Source organism: Rhopilema esculentum, chromosome 14, assembly GCF_057945365.1.
Source record: "Rhopilema esculentum isolate cy_ngs chromosome 14, ASM5794536v1, whole genome shotgun sequence".
NCBI lineage: Eukaryota > Metazoa > Cnidaria > Scyphozoa > Rhizostomeae > Rhizostomatidae > Rhopilema > Rhopilema esculentum.
The window spans coordinates 9,887,557-9,913,678 of record NC_142828.1 but is presented as its reverse complement, the minus strand read 5'-3'; the positions used below and the strand labels follow the sequence as shown (position 1 = coordinate 9,913,678).

General features: G+C 37.7%; 1 protein-coding gene across 2 annotated transcripts; it reads right to left on the bottom strand.

Annotated features, from left to right (window-relative positions):
• Window positions 1-4,400: 4,400 nt before the first annotated feature.
• On the bottom strand, window positions 4,401-16,232 carry LOC135696435 (uncharacterized). 2 transcript variants are annotated; one of them, XM_065215823.2, is made up of 12 exons: window positions 16,073-16,232; window positions 14,808-14,967; window positions 13,521-13,732; window positions 12,541-12,717; window positions 11,442-11,612; window positions 11,101-11,271; window positions 10,804-10,893; window positions 10,027-10,214; window positions 9,049-9,310; window positions 8,109-8,396; window positions 5,615-6,112; window positions 4,401-5,169 (listed from the first exon to the last, which is right to left on the bottom strand). In XM_065215823.2, the coding sequence occupies exons 1-12, from the start codon at window positions 16,182-16,184 to the stop codon at window positions 4,589-4,591; spliced, it is 2,910 nt and encodes a 969-aa protein (XP_065071895.2). In that variant the 5' UTR covers window positions 16,185-16,232; the 3' UTR covers window positions 4,401-4,588. The 2 variants fall into 2 exon arrangements, with proteins under 2 accessions (XP_065071895.2, XP_088968519.1); XM_089112393.1 differs by lacking the exon at window positions 11,442-11,612.
• Window positions 16,233-26,122: the final 9,890 nt, after the last annotated feature.

Here is a 26,122-nt window from a genome sequence, read left to right as displayed (position 1 = left end):
TTATTTGTTTGCTTTTCTTCTTAACAAATTAACAGCATGAATTCATGTGATGATAAAGACATGTTATAATCAAGCAAAGATCAGATTCAATATTTCCTTATTTGATAATAAAATTGCAAGCAAACGTTTTGTACTTGAAATTTTTATATTAAAGCAAAAATTTTCATATTTGCTGCAAGTGCATTCAGGAAAACATTTTTCAGTTACCTAGAGACCCAGCCTGTGAAGGTCATTCAAATCAAAAGTTCAAAGACTTATTGTTGGGTTGCCAATCTAAGTCCATACTGTGCTTTAAACGATGCCATTCATGTGTCTCTTCGTTCGCTCGCGTGGTACAACAAATCACCCACATTATATTCCCTATACTAATGAATAGAAAACATTGGTACACAGTTTGACTCGGTTTACAATTTATAAGAAGACTTTTATTTGTATTAGCTTTGCTACGTGGTAATAGCCTCTTCTCTCTAAACTTCTTGGTGGTTCTGATCAGAGCCAATTGATGGAGAGCTCATGGATCCTACCAAAGGATACTTTGTCCTCACATCGAACAGGCACGCAAAACAATGAGATGATTTGATTGCCTGAGATTGAGATTGAATGTGCTAACAAAAATTATTTACCTGGTGGTACACACTTTATTGAAATATTTTTAATCCAGTTTAGATATTCATTTTTTAAAAATAATAAAGCAGCTTCTGAGCAACAAAAAAATAATTATGTTGAGTTATCAAAAGACCCGTTTTAGAGAGAGTTGCTGATACTTTTGAGCACATCTTTGGCCCTCATTATTGCAATCTCTGATCAGCTATCAAATTTGAAAAATAGAGGGCCTTATAATGGGTATGGCCAGCCAGATTTTCACTGAAACTTGGCGTAGTTAAGACCCCCACCCCAAGTTATTTGCTCCTAAATTCAAATCTTCTTTTAATTTTGCTTGACCAAGTCTTTCTAGTGCTAGGAAATTGAAAGCAAGTTGTTTCAACAAGTTTAATGTTATTTTAACAATAAAATTTGATTCATTCTAAGTTGGTTAAGTTTCTAGCTTAGCAGAGCAATGTTGCGAACTAATCTAAACCAACTATTTGCAGCAAAAAAAAGAATATAATGTGAATTGTAAATAGATTCAAGCACTCTTGCAGTTGGACTTGCCTCTACTCCAATTGTTAAATCTCCGCTTTGGTGCAATAGCTTCGCTTTTGAAGATCTATATAGTTAACAACTCTAGCAAATGGGCTCAATTTTAGACTGGATTCTGAACATTAAGCTGTAACTTGTTTCGTGTCACCAGGTGGCACGATATCTTTGCAGCTTGTTATTGGTCCTTTTAATTTTCAAAGAAGTTTGGTGGTTTTTAAGACCAGGCAACATCGCCTAAATCTTTTTTGGATTTGAATTATTGTACTGCCCTTCCTTTATTTTCGCCAACGCTAATTTGATATCATAATATTCGAAGCAAAGAATTGCGAACCTCCCCTGCATAGAAGATTCCATCCATAAAAATGAATAGTGATTTTCAAAAAGCCTAAGACGGACTCTTGGTGAACGCCTAGCAAGTAACTACTTGTTTAATTTGGCTTTTAAAAAACTGTTGACTGAACGATGATGTAAAATGTGTTGAAGGAAATTAAGAAAAGCTTTAGCCAGAAATGGAGAAGTACTTTAACCAAACAGGTGCACCCAAAAAGGGATGATTCAAAGCGAGGGGCACTTCACTCTTGCAAATAGCATACGGGATTTCCCCTGAAACAAAAGGATTTATGGGGATTTTCATTAAAAACAATAGGATTTCCACAAAAAGTGTACGAGATTTTCCTGGAGTGATTTGCCCCTCGATTCCAAGTGCAGATCTAAGAGAAATAAACAAATTCTCGTTTAAATTACAATTCAAGAAACACGTTCAGAACCTAATCGTCTCTTGAATGTGACTAAATCTTAGTGCAAGTATTTATCTTGCAAGATAATTAATGCTTGCAGGTATTAAAAGCTGGATTACCAGCCATGTGTGGTTATCCAATCATGCTATAATCAATTTATCCAAGTGAGCGGTGCTAACAAAGCCAGTAATGTTTGCAAAATGAGAAAACATTTTTGTTGCTAAAGAACTCGAAACTCAATAAAAAGAATTTTCTTGATCATTGGTGAAAAGATTGAGAGGAATTTCAGCCTCGTTTCCCATTCTAATAATGAGCGGGAAATTACCAAAGCAATCTGCTGTTGCCATCAAAATAATTCGCAGCAGCTTCCAAAAAGAAGAAAGAGACTTCAACAAAGTGTTTTGTTGACTCAATAATTTCTTAGGGTATTTTTTGCTATAATGAATTTTTCAGTGCATAGCAACTAGAAGAGAACATTATTACACGCGGACCTTAGGTACCATGTCAGAATGATTTGACACCGGCATGAAACCCTAGGCTATTTCTTTGGCCATCTTACCGCCATGATAAAAACGCGTCAGTGAGACAATGACTGTGACAATACATCCATCACTGTTTTATTTTGCTCTTCTGCTTGGCCTACGTAAAAGAAACACAACACTGGTAATGCCAAACAGTTGATGCTCAAACTTATGGCACATAGGGCCTGTTTATATTGAGAAAATCATCCCTTCTTCCAGCCTGTGAATTGATAGACCCACCCTCCTTTAGAATCCTTTGAATTTTTCTTCTTGCGTTTATATGGCAAACGTGCCAGCCTGGTAAAGTGAGATTCCACTGCTTGAGAGATGGGATCTCACCGGGTTGGGATGAATTTTTTTCCAAATAAACGCTGGAAGGTGGGATGAAGCTGGAAGGTTGTATGGAATTGTCGGTGTCAACGACAACATTACAGTAAAACTGTATTAGAGTGAGCTTGCTGCATTATTTCAATTTCGTACTGCGATTTTCTCAAAAAAGCCTCCTTAACCTACACAAGTCAAGTACTTCTTTTAGTTTGGATCCTATCCCTTTTACAATCACATGGTATGGCGCTATATTTCCCAGGGAGGCAGTGGCGTACCCAGAGCTGCAGTAGTGGGAGGGGGGGGTCTGGGGTCCAACCCCCAGACATTTTTTTGGGACCACGCCCTTCAAGCAGCTGCAAATGCGGGGAAACGCCCTTTTTGCAAAATTTTCTCCCATTATTTGATTCATGTTAGCTACGGTAAATAGCAAAGCATTTTACAATTAATATTGACACAAGCAAACAGTATACTACACCCCCTCCCCCCAATGAGTTTTACATCGTTTTTGGAAAAATCTCGAGGACCATATTTTAGAAAAATGGGGGGGGGTCCGGACCCCCCCTCCCCCCATTCCCCCCCCCTTGGGTACGCCACTGCAGGGAGGCCACTTTATGAATATTCTACACAAAGGGGTCCATCCGATAATTATGGGTGAGAATTTTTCTTGTGATTCAATACTTTTGAGCACTTGATTTAATGATACACTAGACTTTCCTAGAGTCTATTTTTTGTTATATCTGTAAGGCATTCATACTAATACAAGGGATAATAATATAACTTTTTGATACTTGTGGGTTAAACTAAGACAAAATCAAACATTTATAAGATATTGGCTAAAAGCTTTTTCGTCTGACATTCCTCAGAGCATAAAACGTCAGAATAAGGGTCCGAAAGAACACGATGAAAAATATATACACCCAGTTGTGGATCGAAATAGGCCAATCAGAGTTTTTCCGGGAGCAATCGGGAAATTTCATTTCATTGGTTGAAACAAACAATTGCATACGTCCACTGCAAACAATGTCTTTGGTCAGCTGTGTTTCCTATTGGTTGTCTGTACCAAGGAACGAAATACAGGAAAGCCGGGGGCCTTTGCCCCCCCCCCAAATTGAAGTAGCGTGAATATATTACTTTTATGCTATTAAGATGGCTATTGTTGCACTTCTTTATCGGGTCGAGCAATCAGTGATTTGCTGCCGGGTGACAAACAAGCGATTGGTTTCAGCTAGAATCGTCATCGTACAAGGCTGTGCAGAAGCCAAAAGATAGTCAGCAAAATACATGCTTTATCATCTTACACATTCTGTTGGTATCGTTAAGAGCAGATCTAGGACGGGAAATGCCAAAGAATTTGTGCAACAATTTTTGGTTACAGATTTTTATTGTTGCCAACATTTTTGTTTTGCCGCTCTGAAAGACTGACGTTTATGCTTCTGCATAGGTTGCCGTAGTCTGGATCCGGGTCTGCCTGTGAAAGTTAAACCCGTGCACTTTCAAACCGTCAGTAACATAAAAACTTGGGGTCCGAACATCCCCGGAAGCCGTTACTGATGTCCGTAGATAACACAAACAACATTTGCATCCTTCATTTCTCTCTTTTGAATTTTCTTTCTCCTTATGACAGTCTAGTGACGATTTAAGTGGAAATATCCCGTACAGAAGACGAAACTCATGATGAAAGTCCATAACGAGAATCCTAGAAGCAATATATTTAAGATGCTACTTTAAAAGATATTTCTCTTAGTACTCAATACAACTTGTTTTTACGACGATGCGTAATTATGAGTGACAAGAGCACTAAATTTCGTCATTAATACAGTCGTTTGACTTTATCAATCACACAAGAAGTGTCCGCTAATTTATCTAAGGTACAACTAGCATTGGAACTTCAAGCTGGACCTGCTTCTTGTTGACAGATCCCGTTGCTATGACGGTGACTGTTACCAGTTTGCCGATCATTGATGCTGCCTGCGCAGGAGGGAGGTAGGTGAAGCTCACTGTACTGTTTTTGCCTTGCTGCAAAAAGTGATTGCCAGTATTCGGGGTAACACTTCCCTTATTAGCTTTTGCTGAAAAGCTGTACTGTTGGGAACTTCCTTGGTTGTACACGTAGACATCGATAGAGGAGGATCTATGGCTTGCTGATGTCGTACCGTCTTTTCCAGCTTTAAGCAACAAGAGAGCAGCGACTGTTTTTTCATAGGAAACACGCGACAGTCTTTGGAAGTTCTCTCCATCATTTGTTATGCCTGAAAACAGAACTTTGAACTTCCCTTCTGGTGTGTCGAACTTTGCCAGTAACCCAGACATTGTCCCAACAATCGAGGATAACCCGATGTTCCCTTTGATTGTCTTCCCCTCTTCGTTAACGATGGAAACACGCAGTGAGTCACGATTTACCTGATCCAGACCAGATACCTGTAGCACCATAGATGACTTTGGAGCTGAATTTTCCGAAAAATAAAGGGAATGAATAAGTTTTTGCTTAAAAAACAGGTACAAATATAGGCTGCTCTTCATTGTTAAAATATTTTCAAAGATGTTTCATTGGAAAATCCACAAACATTTTGCTTGCATTTTCCTATATCAGTCAAATCGAAAATGTGAGATAATGTAACATGCATTTGAATCTTGTTTACTGTGATTTGAAAATTGTTAAACTTGTTTACTGTGATTTGAAAATTAAAGAGAATCCTTAATATGATTCTAGAATATCAGAATTATGCAACGGAAAGATTTCAAAAGTTCCGGTTTGAACTTTGGTTTGTTTTGCTAGGTACATCTCAACGCTAATTAATGCAGTGGAGGTCACCTTGCTTCTGTAGTGCTAGGATAACAATAACAATAATTGTTTTTAATTTCAAATACTACATCAATATTTAGCGCTACCTGCAAGTGGATTTGAGACAGCTACAACAGGCCAGGTATCTTTCTCTTGGTGCAGAAAGTATACGTCAAAATCGATAGCTTTGTCAGAGAAAAGCTTTGCAGTAAACTCATGTGAGCCAGCGTGCAATGGAATTGATAACGACCATGGTCCAGGGACCGGCTTATCGATGTTGAAAACACGTGTGTATAGGGTTGTAGATTCAGCACTGTGCAGTACCCCACGTGGATCTCTCAACTTGGCATGCCGTGCTGAGTTCGGTACCAAAACATCTAAGGAAACCAGAAGAGTATCGATATGGGACTCAACATGGAAGACATGCTCATTGGTGGAACGCCTTTTGCGACCATACGTAGGTGTAAATGCTCCTTTGGCAATGATCACGCCGGATCGCAAACTTGTTTTCACGTAGTTTGTCAAACTTGAGATCTCTGAGTGGCTGTTAAGCGGGAAAATTTGGCCTGATGAATATGACGCAATCTCTTTGTAGCTGTTGATACCTGAAACAACAACCACATTACATCAGCAGACAGCTTTAAGTTTTTAAGGAAAATTATCTGCTGGGGAAAAAGACATCAGCATAGGATTGGCTGGCAACAAAGCCGTCGTTATGCACCCAAATAGAGTACCGAAGTAATAGCGTCACAAAAATCTATTTTTAGAATTATTCGTGTTTGACTATATAGCTCGAGCAAGCATTATGAAATGGCACTAAATGTTTAAAATCGGCTAAACCGTGTTACATATTGGTTAAGATATGGCCACATAAGCACAGGCTTTTTCCCTATCAAATCTCTGTAATTTGGTCTTGGTTCATAATTATAAGAACCAGGCCAGATTAACAGTTATCCGTTAGCAAATTTGTTATCTTTCATTGCCTATATCTCTCAAAATTTTGAGTATATCTTACTGATTTTGATTTCATTTTATTATCAGAGAGATATTTATGCCTTTTTTTCTGACCATGAGGTCAAATCATGAAATTTTTAACTGCAATTTGATGACGTTATACTTCGTTACTATATTGAGAAACAATAATTCTTCATAAAAAATAAATATCTTGCCATTCAGGGTTGTTTCATTGGCAATTACTCTATCTTTTCTGCAAATTTTTGATGGCTCACCCACTGTTATATTCAAGACTGCTTACCACGCCCCCATATACTTTTAATGTATGACTTATAACCACATTTTATGTTATGTTTTTGTGTTTTATGAATTGAGTTCGGTTGTCCTCATTGCGTACTTCTTAGAGATTAATAAGAAGCAAAGCGGGATTAAATTGTTATACCCACTATATCGTCAATTGAGAACCGGAAAATCCTGTTGAAGATAAAAGTTAGCAATGGCCCTAATGACATAATTCCGTGGAATTCTTACCCTTGATAACCAGAGCCTTATGAATTCAAGAGTAAAGTATTGTAGGCAGCTGCGATGGCAAAGAATAAGTGGATGCAGATGAAGGGAAGGAATTTATCTGTGACTAGTTTCAAACTATATTCCTGAGACTAAATAATAGAGACTAAGGTATTCTTTGTCACATGTGCCGCGTGATTTTGTTGAACCACAAAAAAGGGAAAACTCTATATTCTGAAGCTTCAGTGAAGTTACTTGGTGTAACTATAGATCACAAATTGAATTTTGACATTCACAAATCTTTCATTGGTTTGGAGGAGAAAAAGTTACTGGTCCAAAGCTTTGTTTTTTTTTTACTTTAACTATTACCCTTTGGTATAGTTTTTCTCTTTGGATGGAAAAGATCGTAAAAATAAAGGAAAGAGCCCCATGTTTTCTTTACAATGACCATAATTCATCTGATGGAGCTTTGCTTTGCAAATCACAAGAATGCACAATGTATGTAAGTCGGCTAAGGTGTCTCTGTATAAAAAATTTCAAGACTGTAAAAAGGTTGAATCCTGAATTCATGCAAACATATTTTCGAACTTCTGATCTAACTAAGAAATTAAGAACTAAGAACCTCTGATCGACCTTCGCGTCGTCCACAAGACCTGTAGCACTACAGGCCCAATCAAACAACGGCTCAAACGGTTTTAGGTCCTTCGAACAACAAATTTGGAATAGCTTACCACAGGAATAAAAATCTGAACAAAACCTGATCCAAATCAAAAGATTAATTCATAAACTGACCTGTACATGCAACTTATGCAAAATTGAATTATTTTATTGTAAATTTGTAATCAAAAAAGTAATTAAAAACATTGTTAATTTTTATTTTTGTAAATAATCGAATTAGACAAGTTACTGTGTTGTAGCTTAAAATTATATTCAATTTTAAATAAGATCACAAACAAACAAACTGAAAAGTCTAGAAAAGTCGAATCTAATGGAAGAATCGGCAAACAATGCTTTGCTTCACCGGATGTACATATGACCGGGTACTTATGACCCACGACTTATAGCCCGTGACAGATGACCCTCTCACCTATGGCCAAGTACTAGACCCGTTGGTTCAAAATATATTTTGTGCCAACGTACCTTTAGCGTCTGCGCAGCCAAGTTGATTGGTGAAAAAGCTGATTGGAGTTGCATATTGATCAACAAATGTTTTAAGCTTATTCATATTCTCGGGTGTATCATCTTTAGCACTTGCATCGGTGAAGACGAACATGGGCGAGCCTAGCTTCGGATCTTTATCGAAGGCCGACAGCATTCCGGAAAAGGCCATCTCTGGGCAGTCTCTGCCACCTCTAACCACCAGTGAGGATATTGCTGTTAAAAACTCTGCTTTGTTTGAGTCATTCTTGTACGTGACTGGACCAAACTCTGCAATGAAGAAATGAATGTCTACACAACATTCTATGGCTGCAAGTCAAAACCCCACTAGGAGAGAATTAGGTCTTGTTTGTTGTCTAAACTCTTATGTTTGGTCTAAACTCTAATGATCCCGGAATCAGATGCTTTTTATCCAAATACCTACAATCCAGCAAGATATATTTTGGCATTAGCATATAAATTTGAAATAAGAATGGATATTTATGATAAAGCTGAGTCTCGAGCCATTACTTCACGTTCGTAAATATCGTCAGATATCGGATGATTAAAACAAAGATAGAGGAGATTGAAACATTGAAGGAAAGGATAATTGAATCGAAGATTTTCAATCTTATATCATAGCGAGATATAGAGTAATTTTTCCAATAAATGTAAATTTCAAATCTCCTGGAGCTGGGAGAAAAGTTAATTCAAATGCTAATTCATAAGCATATTTTAGAAATTAGTGCAAGGGGCAACTGTCCGTCTGCTGCTGCCCTCTCCTTTAGACAAAAGGGCTGTTAAATCTTTAGGGATAGTAGAAATCCACCAGGGTCTAACAAAAACAAACAGAAATCATTGTCAGCTGATTTCTTATTAGTTTTACTTCATTTTTAAAAGAGAGACATCGTCTCACTGGAATTAACGAACTATTTTGCCTCACCTGGGTCGTTAAAAGGTGACAGAATATAGTCTACAGGGAATTTTCTGACCATTTGTATGACTGCATTTGCAATCCCTTTGGCAGCCTGAATCTCATCCTTCATGCTGCCCGTTGTGTCAAAGGCGAAGATAAGGGATGCGTCATCATTTAGCAACATCAGCTCTGCGAATTTCGTGTCACCAATCTCTTTTTTAACTGAGTTCAAGAAGTCGCTGGTTGCTATTGTGATCTGGTCATACGGTAAGCCTTCTTCAATCTTTTTCTGTAAAGACAAGAAATTCCAACATTGTACAAGCAGAGACTGGAAGAGGGGGGTATAACGGACATTTGTTTGGCTGTTAGGCCAGGTTTTACAGCTTTTGTAGAGAAGGATTTGCCATCAGAATTATTTAATTAGTATTATTAAAGGTAAGTAAAAGGTCTTTAAATCTCGGTAATTCCTTGCACACCACTGTAAAGAGAAGTTTAGTGTTTCTTCTTTTTACAGAGAACTAAGCTGGTTTTTCAAAATTGCAGACGACAAGATATGGGCTTAAAACCAGCTTTAAAAAAACATTTCAACCATTTGGCTATGAAGTTATGGTCTCAAAAAGTATCGCTTGTTACAGTCACTTTCTACTACCGCCTTTATATCACTAATTTTCATTAATTTATTCTCCTTTGTTGCCATCGTCAGGACATTTTAGGCTTTTCACCCTGTATAATTTTACTTATCTCGAATTTTTTTCAAAGTTTTAATTTAAACAGGACCTTTATTAATAACGACTAATGGTCTAATTTCTCTTGTTGCTACCATTCCATTCTTTGCTAAAATCAGTAAATTTTGTGTCAAGAGCTGGCCTTTCCTAAGACCACATCCCCGAATGAATCATGATCTTATCAGTAACAGTTTCATGTGCAATAAAACTCTTAGTCATGTGAAATATCTACTGAAGGTCATATGTATATTGCTTCAGGGTGAAACTCCTTACCACATACCTGCATGACAACAAACAGACCCTTTGCCAAAGTGGCTCTAGCAAAATCGATGCTGCCTCCTCTTGTTGCCACCTTCAGAAACGCTTCCAAATCCTTCAGCCTTTGCTCCAAGTTTTCATTCGTAGTTCCAGTTGCAAATTCATTGGCTACAACTTTTTGAATCTCAAAAACAGCTTTGTGAAACTTTCCTGGGAAAATAATTTTGTAGGAATTTTTAACAGCCAATTTTAATTGTACTAGAAAGGCTGTTTTCTTGCGAACTTAGCCTTAATTGACCCGACATACTTCCATCACTTAGAGAACGGACTTTCCCATTCAAGAAGCATCCATCTTTTCTTGAAAAAAGGTTAAAGCGACATCCAGAATGTATGAGCAACAATTATGTAAATTTGAATTGCAGTTCAAGTTAGTAGCAGCTGATTTTCCTGATAATCAATTAATGCTGGTTAGGATCAACAAAGCATACAGTTCTGAGGCATCAGCAACAGATTTTCACCAGAGAAAATTACTCGCCAGAAATGAATTCACATATTTCTATGTCAGACCAGGTATGTCCCATGACACCTTTTGTCAAGATAGGAAAGAGCTGAAGTACCAAGAAGAAGGTTGAACTTAGAGCGATCGCAAATTGAAAAAAATTACTGGGTATCAAGAGGAGAGAAGAGCAGTGTGGTGCAGGTGTTTTTGCTCACACAATTGAATGAACTTCAAATAAATAAACAAAACATAGTTGGTTGCGCATTTTCTCTGGTTTCGTGATATTTCGATTAAGCTCACCTGATGGAGTTTTTGTGGGGAAAGTCGTGTTGAAAAAATTCGTTAGAAAATTTTTAACCATTTCTTGTGCCTTTGCAACACCAGCTGGACCTGCAGATAAAGAAATTCATCTCAGTAACTTTAATTTATCCAAATTTTGAAATAGAGTAGCAACATGTACTTTTGTAAAGCTTTAGTGGAAGAATCACTTTTCTAGAAAAGCATGATGATATACATATTAAGATTTCATGATATTCAAGCCATCTTTGAAAATAAAATCTTAATTCGTAAGCACTTTTCTATCTGGACAACACTCACCAGGGCAAAGCTCAGAGTTGCACGATCTTGTATCAACTGGCGCTCCTTCGCATTCCTTGCCTCCGCCAACCGGTGCTGGATTATCGCAACTTCTTGTCCTTGTTTTGTTTCCTCCTCCACAAGAGTGGCTGCATGAAGTAAAGTCTGACCAGGCGGACCAACCACCATCAACTGAAACAATTTCAAAACTTTGTCACATCATTTCCGTTGAATCGTCAAAATTAATCGTCACTTTTCTAGAAAGGCATGATTTCATACACATTAAAATTTCATGGTATTCAAGCCATCTTTGAAAATAAAATCTTAATTCGTAAGCACTTTTCTATCTGGACAACACTCACCAGGGCAAAGCTCAGGGTTGCACGATCTTGTATCAACTGGCGCTCCTTCGCATTCCTTGCCTCCGCCAACCGGTGCTGGATTATCGCAACTTCTTGTTCTTGTTTTGTTCCCTCCTCCACAAGAGTGGCTGCATGAAGTAAAATCTGACCAGGCGGACCAACCACCATCAACTAAAAAAATTTCAAAACTTTGTCATCATTTACGTTGAATCGTGAAAGTTGTTATTCTGTAAAAACTATTTACTGGCACGGTGCGAACAGACGCAGTAAACAAGACATCTGTAGAAAATAGCGTTTTGTTACTGATGAGGTAAGATCACGTGGTCAAGGGGAGGTAGGGAGTAAGAGTTTTGAGAGTCGCACGCGTTTCGAGAAAAAGGATTCGAGTTAAGCTTCGGCCTTCGTTTTTAAATCGATATAGTTGAAAACGGGTTCTGCAACATAGGCAGAACATCCAGATTATGTTTGAGATTGTGGCCTTTCAAGCCGTTTAATTACACGAACATCTTTGTCTTTGTTGCTGTAAAATAATGTATTGCGCAAAATATTCGAAGCAAGTAAAACAAAGAAATGCGAAATTAGAAAATTGCTTTGTAAGGGTGAACACAACTTTATCATGTTATTATCGTTATTTTGATAGAGCTTAAGTTCAGTTCTGACTACCACGAATCCAGTTTTTGCGTGAAAATAGTAAGCTCTTGGAAACTCAATATTATTTTCAAAGCTCTCACTCACAAAGTTTGATTTTAGATGCCAGAATTTGATACCCTCTCAGCGACCTAAGAACTACCTCTTCTCTTCATCTTTGACTTCGGCAAAACACAACAGGGATTCCATTTTTTAAAGCATTGGCTTAGCGTGACCTTTCTCCCTGGGGGAAGGGGGAGGGTTGTGAGAGATTCAAAACCATATTTTACCGACAGAAATTTTTTTGTTACATTTTGCATAAGATTCTTTTGTTAAGAATGCAAATCTACCGACAATTTCTCTGAAAGTTGGGGGGTGTGACACCCTCCCGTAACGCCCCGCACGCTACGCCCCTGCTTAAAAGTTTACCTCGCAGAGAGGCTTAAAATTCGTATAACCTCCAAAAGTCTACCTGAGCAGGGCTTTATATTGCAAGAGACTGTTTCTTTATTTGGTCCAAGTGTTGAGCAATCGTTGCCGTATCCAGAGGGGCTCGGGTTAGTGCATGTTCTTTCTTTTGTTATCACCCCTACACCACACGTCTTAGAGCAAGATGATTCTTTCCAGCTAGTGTAGTTGCCATCCCTTCCTAGAAAACGAAAACCAGGAACTTGAGGGTTGGAAATTATGGCTCTCGTTTCATCACGCTGCGCAAGATTTGCTTCAGGTACAGCTAAGGTATAGCTCTCTTAAAGTTATTTTGTATTGTGTTAAACTTCTAAAAAGTGACATGAATACTGAATCTTTGAAGGCTACGTTTAAAAATAGCCATGCATCGCACCATTTTTGATAACCTTCTTACCCTTCTTGAATTATTCTGTTGTTTTGTAATTTTGATAGCTTTATGATATATTTCTAATTGATGTTTTGTACCAAAATTGTGATTAAGTAATGCATAACATAACTGACATGTCAGCATACAGTGTTAAGCATTCTTCAAACCCCAGACTTCCTTAAGAATTCGAGTAAATTTGAGTTTATTGTTATTGGCCACAGAATTATTATGAACTTCCATGCTCCCTGTGGTATGGCTTGGTATACTATGTTTTTTGCACGTTATTATGAGCAAGGATATAAAAGGAGATATTAACGGTTGATGTTCAAGGATAAACGCATTTCAAGATGACTGCGTCTAAGATGGTAAAAAGGCAGTTAATCTAAGAAATATCGAGTAAAAATTACATCTGGGACTCTTTGGCTTTTAGGATGGATTTCATTTGCAATGCATTCATAAGAATGACTTGATAAGAACTTCTTCATTCTAACGCAAGAAAAACACGTCAGGTTTTACCTGGAGTTTTTAAAGTTTTGGAAGCTTAAACCCTTTCACTTTTATTCAAATTATTTCAGTTCAGAAATGGGCCTATAATAATACATAATAGCATCACATACCAGTTTCATAAAGGTAATCTGATCCAGAAACCCCGACACACTCCGTGCTCGCTTCATTGACGCATGGTTGGTACCCAGGACCAAGACAATCTGTCTGTATTGAAGATGCGGAAGATGCGCTCCTCGTTGCACCAAGACAGAGACCATAGAATCGCAATGTAAAATATTCGTAACCATTTTTCAAAGCTTCATCATTGCATCTGCATGCCAGGCTATGAGGGAATGTAAGAAAATAACTAAAGATTTCTAAACATTGAAGTTGAATATTCTCTCAGTTTGCCGTACCTAAGAATTCTCGATTAACCTAAAATTCAATTTTGACTGAATATTTTCTGCTAATCTATGGAAGTAGTTAAAGGTTCTTGCGCAACCAGCATGCTTAGCGGTAGCTGTCGTGAGAAATTGACTGTGTTTTTTTATTCCATGCAGTACGATATTAAGCCGGTTTTTGAAATATAATCACAAAAGTCTTGACTGCTGAAACCTGAATCGATCTTAAGGATTTAAATGGGAATAAATCGCTTAATTCGAGTTAATACCCGCGGGGAAAGTGCGCAGATCCCCCTTTTCTAGAATCGGGTGGTCCCATACGTATATCCTCAGTAGGCTGTTGAATATCAAGTTACCTTAGCTACTTGCAAATTGCCTTGTGGTATTTTCTACGAGGCCTTGCCCTAGCATATTTGTTTAAGCACAGTGATGCAGCTCGAGTCACGTCATATTTTGCAGCACGAGTCACGCCATATTCTATGCGTTTTCCCCTCCCATCCCTGTCCCCTTGTACTCGCTTCTCCTCCTGCCTATATCCCGTAACATACTTCCTCCTGCCTTCTCCTGTCTCACTTCTTCTCACACAGCAGGGCATTTTTTAAGAATTTTCCACTGACAAATGACACGTTTAACAATTTACAGATAAACAGGCTTTCAAAAATAGACTTTGTGAATTAGAAAAGGAATCAAATATAGAAGCAGCAGTTCCAGGGAAAAATGAATTGAGATTTTTCCCAATTCATTTTTCCACAAATATTTAAACACACCTGGGCAAAAGGTTTAGTATATAAAATTTATTTAAGAGGTCCTTTGACTCAAGCACCTATGATTCTCAAACGGCCTTTACGTAACCAAAAGTTAGTCATGGGCGTTCCCTTCAGGTAAAACTGGCGTTCCTTATTGGTAAAAGAGCGTCTTCTGATGCTAAAAAGGGCGTGGCCTAGAAATTTTCATTGTCTTTCACAAAGCCTAGTGGCTGGCGCCGCCATGGAAACAGAAGAAGTATCTCACTCTTACCTGTGAATGTACGTTTCCCAGTGATCCCAATCAATGAGATGACCTTTGTTGCCATGAGCCGACAGTGAGCGGTCGGAAAAGAGATGCACGAAAGAAAAATTCTCATTGTAACAATTGACTTTCTTGTATTTTCTTTGGCAAGTGTTATGAGCCTTCTGAGCTACAAATGCAGTGCGCGGAAGATTACACACTTTTATGTAAACATCAAAAGGGGTATCGCAAGGGGTGAAGTGGGATGGAAAAAACTAAGGGGTTACCTAGAAATATGGCAAAAATAATTGCAAAAGGCCAATTTGGGACCTTTTGCTTTAGCCTCTAATGTCCGGACTTCTGCAAAAACAATAAAAACAATATCTGCAAAAACTACAAGAACGTATTTTGCCACGAGCTAAGCCCTCGATCTGAAGTTCTCTTCCTAAGGACAGCATAGGGGAAGGAAAAAGCAATGAATAAATGGAAAAGAAACATATAAGAAAAACTCCAAGGCTCAGATAGAAGGATAGGGAAGAAAAAATAGGTCCAATGTCATCGAATAAAATCTATAGAAGAACAGAATAAATCTCAAGTAGAGCAAATAGAATCTGTTGCAGTATGACATGCATTGTAGCTTCTTTATTGTATGCTAAGAGCGTAAACAGGCACAGAAATTTAATCCGCGAGCTGCGGTTACAGACTTTCTCTAAATGTTCCTTCTTAAGAAACATTTAAAAAACAGCTGAGGCACAAATCAACAAAACGTTAATAAACTTCGAGCCTAATTTCCCATCACTGGAAGAAAACAAGCAGTTGTGTATTGAACTTTCTGATATATCATGCTAAGAGTAGAAGAGGAGCAAAATCTCACTACAAAGCGTTACGTCCATATACATGAACACATCAAGGAGAGGGAGGCATAGTAACGGGTCCAAGGGGGCATGGGCCTTGGGGCGTTTGTTCAATGTCATTGGGCTTTTCGACGAAAGTCTGCATCAAGTTTTTACTTCCAAGGTATGCCAGCTGTGTTAAAATGTCTGTGCAGAGAGTAAGAGATATGCAAATTGATGCAGTTTGGTGATTTTTACAGCTTACAAAAAGAGAATTCCCACATCCCTCAAGAATTTAAAAAGTATGACAATTAAGAACTTAGGGAGTGGCAACAATGACTTTCCAAAGGAAGTCGTCCTAAATGCCCCCAAAATCTCTTTCATACAATTTCTTTCCAAAAGCCAATTGTTGGATACGTTCCCTGGTAAAGCAAGACGTTCGAGTTGATGCAAAAAGCTTACCTGATGCAATACCAATGGCGATGGCTAGAAGAAATAGCACATGCATCTTAAAGTATCTCGTTCTTCTTTCTTCGCAGCTTTCTAATGAAAATAAAATGAGCCAGCAGTCCATTTAATTACTTTCGAATGTCATGGTGAGTCATGCTTCTCTAGAAATATCTAATCAACTTGACACAGTTAAACTCTGATGTAAAATGAAATGTAATATTTACTGACAATGAGCTGATCAGCAAACAAACCTGTTCAAATCAAACGAACGTTAATGCAAGGTCACAGGGCGTTGTGCCTAGGCGAGTTTCGGGATGGCTCAAGTGACTTGTGAAACCTATGAAAATATTTCATGTGAATTCAACCCTTGGTGAAAAACTCACTCACTTACATCATGTAGACTTAAATTCGTAGTTTAGAATTAGAGACTTGCAGGTCAACACATACAAATAGGGCCCCGTGAAAGAAGTGTGTGGCAAAACAAAAATTTCTCTTTTTCGCACTTGAAAAAGTCATCTGAAGAAGCCCTTTTACCAACAAGGAACGCCAATTTACCTGAAGGGAACGCCCATGACTAACTTTTGGTTACGTTATAGGCAGTACTTAGGATTACATCACAAAAGGTACTTTGCCAAAATATTACCTCTCCCCCAACTTTTCCTCATCGAATTTAGAGACCTAAAGCAAAATTTTCAGTGGATTTAATCAAAATAAAGCATGTAGTGTGTGCTGCAGAACACCATGAGATCTGGGGAGGCATCTCCAAGTGCACTTAATCTTTATGTGACGCTTGTGTTTGTATTCAATGTGCACTACAGCGATTGATTCGCTCCACATTTTGTGCAACCTTAAAAAGAATTTGGTTAGAGGGAAGGGATACATCCTAATCAAAAATACTATATACCCTTTTAAAAGCGATAAAAATTGCAAGATTTGTAAACATTTTAGGTGCATTGTTTCCTGAAGTAACTACGTGCCATTATTATTGGAGACCTTTGGTTTGCGATTGAAGATGTCAGACAAAAGAACAATCCCCCTTATAATCACTTTCTCCCGGCCCTTTTCTAGGAGCCACAGTGTACCTGTGCTCAGGGACATACCTTGACGATTTCGAGTACGGGAGGGGGGGGGGGGGGTGTAAATGAAATGGGTGAATCTACCGACCAAAATTCAAGATCCAATAATCCATGAACCGCTTTGTTTAAATGTGAATCAGTTTCATTTGTATGCGAATTAGTTTTATTTTAGTGCGTGGCAGTTAAGGCCACCAAACATATCACATCAGTGAAAATATCGGTTCCTTGGGCGTAGAGTCGTCCTTCTTATTGCTCTTTATTTCTTTGATTTAGGTTGGACAGTTTTCGATACACGACAATATGCTTTAAAAAGTCAAGATACGCATCTACTGACAATCCATAACATTTACCGACTATCCTTAAAATTTACCGACCAACTTTCCGAAAAATGGGGAGGTGGGTGCACCAACACCCCCCTTGGTAGGTACGCCCCTGCGTGTGGTAGATGATTACTATAAGCAAACAAATTAGACAAGTGGAGAACTTTCACGAGGAACTAGAATTTAGGAAAATGAAGTGCAATAAAAGTAAGCGAACAGTCTACTCGTTTTTGGTGTTTATTTCTTTCCATTTGATTACTTTCGAATGCCATGGTGAGTTATAATTCTCAAGAAATATCTAAACAACTTAATACAGTTAAAATCAGGTGTGATGTAAGATATAATATTTACGTATTACGAGCTGATCAGAATCGCAAACAAACGTGTGGAAATCAAACGAATTTTAATGCAGGAATATTGTTTTTGAGCTAACAAAAGAGGAAAGTGGAGAGCTTAGCAGTGAGGACTATTCAGCCACGTAACTGTGGATATCGGCTGGTGCAGTGGCGGAAATTATGGGGGTTTGGCTCGGCCCTCCCCCCCCCCCCCCCCCCCGCAATCAGCGACGTCGTCGGAAAATTCGGGCTTTCCTCGGATAATTGACAACCGTTTAACGTGTCGAAATTACTCCAAGAAATCGTTCTGAAAAGGAATTTTAAGCTAATCTAAGGGGCGTAATTGCCAAATTTTCTGATCGCTTCGCTCGCAGGTGATCCACGTTTCCTTTTTTACCCCAGGGGCATTTAAAACCCCTCTGTGCCCTTTTTGCAAAATTTGAACATAACATTGCTGATAAAATATTAGCCATTACCAAATAATTAATCAAACAATATATGACCAAAATCAAAACTGCTTGTGAATTGTGTATTTGATTTCAATTCCGTAAAGATCAGCCAAAATTTCTGTCGGATTGATCTGAGCAAAAGTTATTTTCAAACGTATTTCTCACTGACGAAAACAAGATAAAATGCATAAAATGAACGTACGACTTGTCAAACGTGTTATCGGTCTACCTCTTGTATCATCAATTGTCTTAAAAGAGATATCAATCTTGATATCAAAAATCATAAATTGATTGTTCTTCTTGCTACTTAATTATGGCGTGGTCAGCAAAGATTTCTAAAGAGTCCCGTCAAAAAAAACAACTATTTTTATCAAATGTGCAGTTTCTTTGAAATTATACATGGTCCGTGATGTTATCTTGTCGGAAAAACTTGGTGTGGGCAAACTTGAGCAAGAATAGAGTCGTACGTCGATGGGCAGGCTTCGAAACAAGAAAGAAATTCATAACAGCGAGTGACGCGCTTGTTTGGAAAATATCAAGCTTACACAGAGCTATGAGTTAAGAACAGAATACATCAATACAAAAATTTAAAACAAATGTTGAGGTTTCAAACTCTGAAAATTCCTCGAAAGATATCTCAGGAGTTAGGAACATAAATGCACACCAGTACGATTCTGTGGATTCTGTACACTATAATTCGAGAAGCTACTTCATAATTTGCCAGCAAAAACTCGCACACGCTCCCGATTGCTTGCTCCTACACTGGCTGAGAATTACAACTGCAATTTCCTTTGTCAATCGGATAACTTTCTGAGGTTTGATTGTACATGCCTCCTTGGTGCCTTCAAGGGGGCCCTTTGCTGAAAATGTTGCGAAAAAACAATAGCAAAAGTACAAATTGGCTACTTTTTTTGGCATTACCAAAAGGGGGGGCTAGAGCTACCCTGTTTCTGGTATTTTCTAACTTTAAAACTCTGATGTTAAGTTATAAACAATAACATTAAATGCGAACATTTCTTTGGAGAAAGCGGTTGTTTCCTATTAGCAAAGATGAGTCTCCTGCAGATTATACAGGGCCTAAAAATTCCTACGGGCTTTGCCCCCAGTCCCCAGAGGCTTTTGGCTTTTGGCTTTAGGCTTTTTACTGATCCAAGTAGCTGCAAGTTCGGATACACTAATTTTTTTATAAGAAACAAGGGTCGATGTTGAGTACTCCAGTTTCTTAATGTTCTGGAAATTTCAATACTCGTTGTTTCTTAAGAGTTTCTTAATTATGATGTCATGAATGATGTTATGAAATGTTCGTGACCTTTGGGTGTAAAGTGTTGTTGGTATAAAGAAGTGATTAGTGACATAAAACTGATTGATATTAACCTCAAAGAAAATCAGATCAAAAATTTAACCAAAGAACAGTGGAAAAAAGTTGTTAGAGAAAAAATGATCATAATCATAGAGAATAACATTAGAAATAATAGTAAGACTAAACTTAGATTTATCAAGGGTAGTAAATTTGAAATGAAAGAGTATCTGGGGTGTGAAGACGCGTCATCCCTGCTGAAATTAAAACTAAACATGGTTGACTTAAGAGCGAACTACAAAGGAAAGTACTCTGATTCTCTTTGCAGAAGATGTGGGGCCCATGAGGAATATATTGAACACTTATAGGATTGCCCAAGTTTTTATCAAAAACCCAAGATGGAAAAGACTTGTTTAGTTACAAATAGTTCAAAAATTCTTAAAAGTATCAATAACACCCTTCAAAAATTTATTACCAAAGGATGAAATAGAAATAAAAAGACTGGCTAAAATTATAGCACCAGCTTGCGATACCCAGTTGTTGGGAAACTGCTCCGAAATGGAGACTTAGCTTCAATTATTATTATAAACACCTAAAAATACCTAGATATGGGTAGGGTGGGCAGGGTCGCAAAGGAAAAACCTTTCCTCTCTACGTCTAACTTCAAGTTATCAGTAAAACTATACCAAGAAAAAGTTTATCTACCCAAGGGCCAATGCACACTTGCACGCTTGTTGCTTTAGCCGTATAAAAAACACAATGTAATGCATACTTGAGCACCGCTACAATAAACACAAACTCCACAATTGTGCAATCTGTGTCCGAAACAAAAGCCCAAGGGGCACCTAAACGGCGTACCCTGTCACATATTAAACGTGATTAAATTTCAGTTAATCAAGCTGTATGCACTTTACTAAGCAAATTTTGCAATTCACAATCAGCAAAGTTTATTCGAATTTGAAGCTCATGTTGCCATTTGGTCCAAACCATCTCTAACCACTTGATAATTTACCGAGGTTTGGGAACGAGTTGGAAATTGATGCATCACTGTGAGCATGACAATCATCCATGGGCCTGGCGAAGGAATCGAGCAGGCAAAGATTTTCATACGTTGCTTGGGTAGCTAACAAGAAAGACATATTTACATTTAGGCCATTTCATGTACCAGGCCATTTTCCCCCTCCCCTCCCCCCCCCAGACCCTACCTGATTTAAGCTTAGATATCTCTGAGTCAGTAACTCGGTTTTCCTCAATTGGATTAAAGGTCTAACAGTGATCTGATAAACCAAAAACGATCTGATTCTATCTATTATTCTATTCTATTATTCATCTCTATCATATATAGCAACATATATAAAAACAGCAGCCTCTAAACTCACAAAAAATGGTTCTTTTGGTAGAATTGGTTCTTTTTAACACATACTTGCAGCCAGTTGTAAAGGAGCTGACATTTTAGTGTAGCAATAAAGACTAAGCTTTAATCAACTCTCCTTTCATTCAGACTGACATATCATGTAGGCTTGAGCTTTTCGAAAAACCCCTTCCAAGCAAAGTAACAAAAAAGTTAATTTTGCTAGGGTGCAGAGGCCAGGGGTCCTTAGTTTTTGAAGTAAAGGGAACTTTAGTCCGTTACGCCACTGTTTTGATCTAGTTTTTATGCAATCAGATTGGCTAACCAGCGCTTCCTAAAGAAAATTAAAGCTTGATTAAATGAAATTTAATCACGTTTAATATGTGACAGGGTACGCCTTTTAGGTGCCCCTTGGGCTTTTGTTTTTGGGCACAGATTGCACAATTGTGGAGTTTGTGTTTATTGTAGCAGTGCTCGAGTAAGCTTTACATTGTGTTTTTATACGGCTAAAGCAACCAGCGTGCAAGTGTGCATTGGCTTTGGGTATATAAACTTTGTCTTAGCACAGTTTCATTCTCACACGTTGCACGACAACTTGAAGTTGGACTTTGGAGAGGAAAGGTTTTTCCTTTGCGAAACCTCGATGCAAGTAGGCTATTTTATTTTTTACTTGACGTCTCGATGAGAGCTAGCTATGAGCTGAGTCAAACGGTGACTCGCCAGGTATGCGCTTCTCTACAGATTAATCAGGTATGTTTTTGAGCTATTTCATGTAATGCTTTGGTGTTTTGGCAATTTCTCCTGGTATAAGTTCGAGTTGGAGCGTTCTAGTTCCATAATCACTTCGCCACCAAATTTGTTGGGTAGCGATTATTAACGGCTCTTTAGCAACACCTTTTTGTGTACGAAGAATTGAGTACACTATGTAGTGGGTCGCGGGGAACGCATACATATACCTATATATATATTTATATATATTTATATATTGCCAACATGGATGAATAAGACAATAAGGTTTAATTTTTTGTAATTTGCGTGACTCCGGTCGTGTCTTTTGCCCTTTAGTAGCCGTTATATTTCTTTCAACTGTTGCTCGCTTCAAAGCCAACAGCATTTGAAGTTTGTTTATTGGTGGTGTTGATGCTTAGAAATTCCAAAGTATTCCAAAGTTTAGATGCGTTTTAGATGCGTAAAGGGTTTCTGAATTAGGCCAAGATGCAAGACCATTTTAACTTAGTTGTTTCTAAGGTTTCTATATGTTTGCCTCTCGTTTACTGGAACGATATAGGGTTTCTAGCCTTTAGTGGGGTACATTAGCATGGAGATTTGTTTTTAGTTCAATTTTATGAGCAAAGTTATTTCGTAAGCGCCCTTGAAAAGACAATTGGGTGCTCAAGCCTTAACACTATAATTGTGCTTTTAACTTCTTTCTTCGTGTTATGCTCCTTGGCTAAGAATGCGAACTGAAAGGAATTACAATTTGCACACACTTTTTGTTGATGCCGCTTCATTTGCCACCGCTCCTGGTACCTGAATATCTTAAAAGTTTTTATTTTACCACGCAGTGATAATAAAATTTCATAGTGATAAATCGCAATGGAGCATATACTTGAATCTTCTGTAACGATAAAGCAAAGAAGAAGAATATTCTGAAGTACTTTATGATATGAGAATTGATTTCTAACAGTCTGTTAAATTTTGTTGTGTAATTTTCATAAGAAAATTTTACCTTTTTGGTGTTTTCTTTGTCTCTTGGAAAATCAAATCTATTCGTTAGCGGAAGAGTATCAGCTTTCAAAGCTTAGCTGAGAGACGATTTCGAAATTTTCACTTAAGATTGTATCGCTTCAGGGAAGGCAATATTTTGTTCAAAGTATTTTTTCTATCAATAAAGGAGCGTGGTGATAAAACAAATTGAAAGATAATCCCCAAATTTAATATGTGCAAGATGCTGCTTTTGATCATGAGGTTTGCATGTAGTTTTTAGTTTATTGCCAACCCCAAGCTTTATCCATCAAGATTTCTTTTGCATTGATAAAATTTGTCATTATTTATATTTGAAAAGGCTGATTGTTTCCTTTATTCAATGCTGCTGTTTTTTAGATATGAGATTTATTTCTTTTCACAATTTCAATCTATTTGCTATTGATCTTTGATTATTGAATCTACGAATGAGTGAGCTTGTTATGTTGAGCATGAAAGGAAAATTGTGTTCGCTCTTATTGAGCGTGCTGTTCATGTTAAAATTCGAGAGAATTTTGCTTACGTTGGCACGTGGAATGAATTTGGTGCTCAATTCAAGCAAGTAGGTTTTTATAGCATGTCTGCTCGAGTTTATATAGTAAGCTACTCTCCAGGAATGATGAAAACCCGTAAGAACTTATGAACCTGCCTAAGAGAAGGTGTTGGTCAAATAAGTGAGTCTTCGATTTCAAGACAAAATTTTATGTAACGACTCTTGTTTTTCTTTCGATTGTTAAAAAAATGACCCATGATATTTAGAACCATTTATTTTAAATCATGCCAAATGCTTAAAATTGGTGTGGTCATACTACATAATTAATCATTGTTTAAATATCAAGCGAGAAATATCACTTTACTAACAGAAAGTAAATTTAGGTGGAATATTGATTTGTCAGGAACAGTGCCTAATTCGAGCCTTTTTCTAATTTTGTGTACCCGCAATACCTTGTGAGTTTGGGTAGCCAACATAGCTATTACCTCTAGCTTCCTGGAACATTTGATTAAAGCTATGGGAAGTTTTGGTCATTTGAAGCATTTAAATTCAAATTGTCATCAGAGATTTATTTAGCTTCCAAGTGTCTTTGTTTTGCTGGATATTTCTAAATTGTGTTTTTTTAACAACTGTATTAAATATATCCTTTTTTATTTAGAGAATATTCATTAGTTTTTTTATGACAACGTTCAAATGAACGCATGCGCGATGAATTCTTAATTCTTTATTCATTACTTTATGATAATACATCTCGACTACAGTGTAGTCTGTAATTGAAACCCAATCGTTTTTATAACTATGATTTATCGGTTTTATCATTTGTTTGCCTTTTTGATAATCTTTTTTGACATTTTATTTCATTGTATTGTTTGGATTTGATATAATGCTTTCGAAGTTTATTGTTATGTGATCTTAGCTGTTTTTCAGTTGGGCCCTTCGGGCACTTGTGCGGATGCGCAATAGCTGATCTGGTGAATGAACTACTGCACAAAACTGAAACATTGTTGTCATGAAAGCTTGATGTTTTTAATTCAAAACACTTCAGTATTCAAGTTTTTCCTCTGTGTGTGGAGGCATTTGGTTATGAGGGGATACTACCCTCGGTGTTTTGGTCAAGTGTCCTCTGTGTGTGGAGGCACTTGTGTGTGGTATTAGCCAGACAAGATTCGTTAATCTGTCCAGTTTCGGCATTGATTAAATATTTATGTCTAAGGGGTTCTTCATCAGGTCCATTGTTTATTTGTAAAGATACAAAACCATTAACAAAGGCTAGATTGAACGATATTTTATAATCAACCTTATTGGCCCCCTGGGGTACCTGGACTTTTTAACCCTTCGCAGCTTTAGAGTAGAGAGTGGCGATAATTGCTGCAACCCTTGGTTTTAACGGAACGTTAAATAAAAGCTTTGGGGCGTTGGTCTAGTGAAGCGTTCAAGTTTATATTGGAATTTCTCATCAAAGACTAGTGTTAGCTTCTAAATATATTGGTTCTTCTAAATATTTCTATATTGTAATTATCTTTCTATATCAAATTTGACCATATTTTTCTTTTCATTTTAGAACCCATTCATTATTATTGTAAAGAAGATATAGATGACTGCATGCGCGATGATTTATTAATTTTATACATATCTTTTTACTTTATAATGTATCTCGACTACAGTGTAGTTGAAGCCCAATCGTTTATGTCTATGGGTTTTTGGATTTATTCTTGTTTACTTTTTGATAACCATTTTTGACTTTTATTTTCTTTGTATAATTTGACTTTTGACAAACGTCTCCCCATTTTTATCGTTACGTGATTATATCTTTTTTCAGTTGGCCCTTCGTGCACTTGCTCGGCTGCGCTATAGTCGATCTGGGGCATGAACTACTTAAAAAAAATGAGACATTGTTCTCATGGAAGCTTGGTGTTCTTCCCAAGTGTCCTCTGTGTGTGGAGGCACTTGGTTATGAGGGGAAACGTACCCTCGGTGTTGTTTTTCCAGTGTCCTCTGTTTGTGGAGGCACTTGGTTATGAGGGGAAACGTACCCTCGGTGTTACTGGCAGTGTCCTCTTTGTGTGAGGCACTTGGTTATGGAACACAAGACCCTTGGTGCTATTGGCAAGTGTCCTTTGTGTGTCGAGGCACTCAAGTTTGAGCGACGAGAACCTTGGTGTTACTGACAAGTCTCCAAGCAGATGCATCTTCATCAGAATCAAAGTTCGAAGATACCGATTGTGTTACCGTTATTCTTCTCTTTTATGCTGGCTTCACTGGTGGGTTTTTTTTTAAAACCTTTCATTCTTTTCTAGTTAAATGATTGTTCCGCATCAAGTTATGTTTAGGAAGACTATGAGGAATTGAGAGCTGTAACAATACTAAGGTGTTGCTGTAAGGTGGTGTTCTCTCCCGGGCCTTTTCTCTGTTCTTATGTTCCGTTTGCGTTTTTTGGGGGGGGGTTGGGGGAGCTTCGCTCGTGGCGAAAGAAGGCCATTGTTCTTCTTCTCAACCCCCTCAAAAACGGTTGGGGTTTTATTTATGGCCGTCTTTGCGATTGGCGCACCGACAGCCCAAAACTAAATGGTTCCAATGATGAGAGAACACCACCTTCAGTCTTGATGATTGACAATGGTAAAACATTCTGAGGACCATCCTACCCTTATTTGCTAATGGTTTTTGTTTAGTAACCTGGAACAAATATTAACAGGGGCAAAATCCAGTTATGCCATGGGTTTATGAGACCATGAAGTATGGCTACTGGAGAAAAGCTATGAATGACTGCACACAAATCAGACGATCAAATGTAAACAAAAATGCACCTAGTATTAAATTTTTAAACTGAATTAATAAATAAGTAACTATGATATTCAAACTGGAGCAAATGCTAGGGCTGCTCAAGTCTCATTCCGCCAAATTTTTCACTGTTTCACAAGATTTCTTTTTCTGTCATTATTTACTGAATAACACCAGGCTACTTAATAATAGAAAGTGCAACACAAAGAAACACACGATG

Bases quoted from the DNA above. Each gene is read 5' to 3' on its own strand.
- LOC135696435 (XM_065215823.2), bottom strand. From the start codon at position 16,184: ATGGACTGCTGGCTCATTTTATTTTCATTAGAAAGCTGCGAAGAAAGA. The intron at 14,968-16,072 runs GTAAGCTTTTTG...CTGCATTTGTAG, and splicing joins CGCCATTGGTATTGCATCAG to CTCAGAAGGCTCATAACACT. The intron at 11,272-11,441 runs GTGAGTGTTGTC...AAATTGTTTCAG, and splicing joins CAACCCTGAGCTTTGCCCTG to TTGATGGTGGTTGGTCCGCC.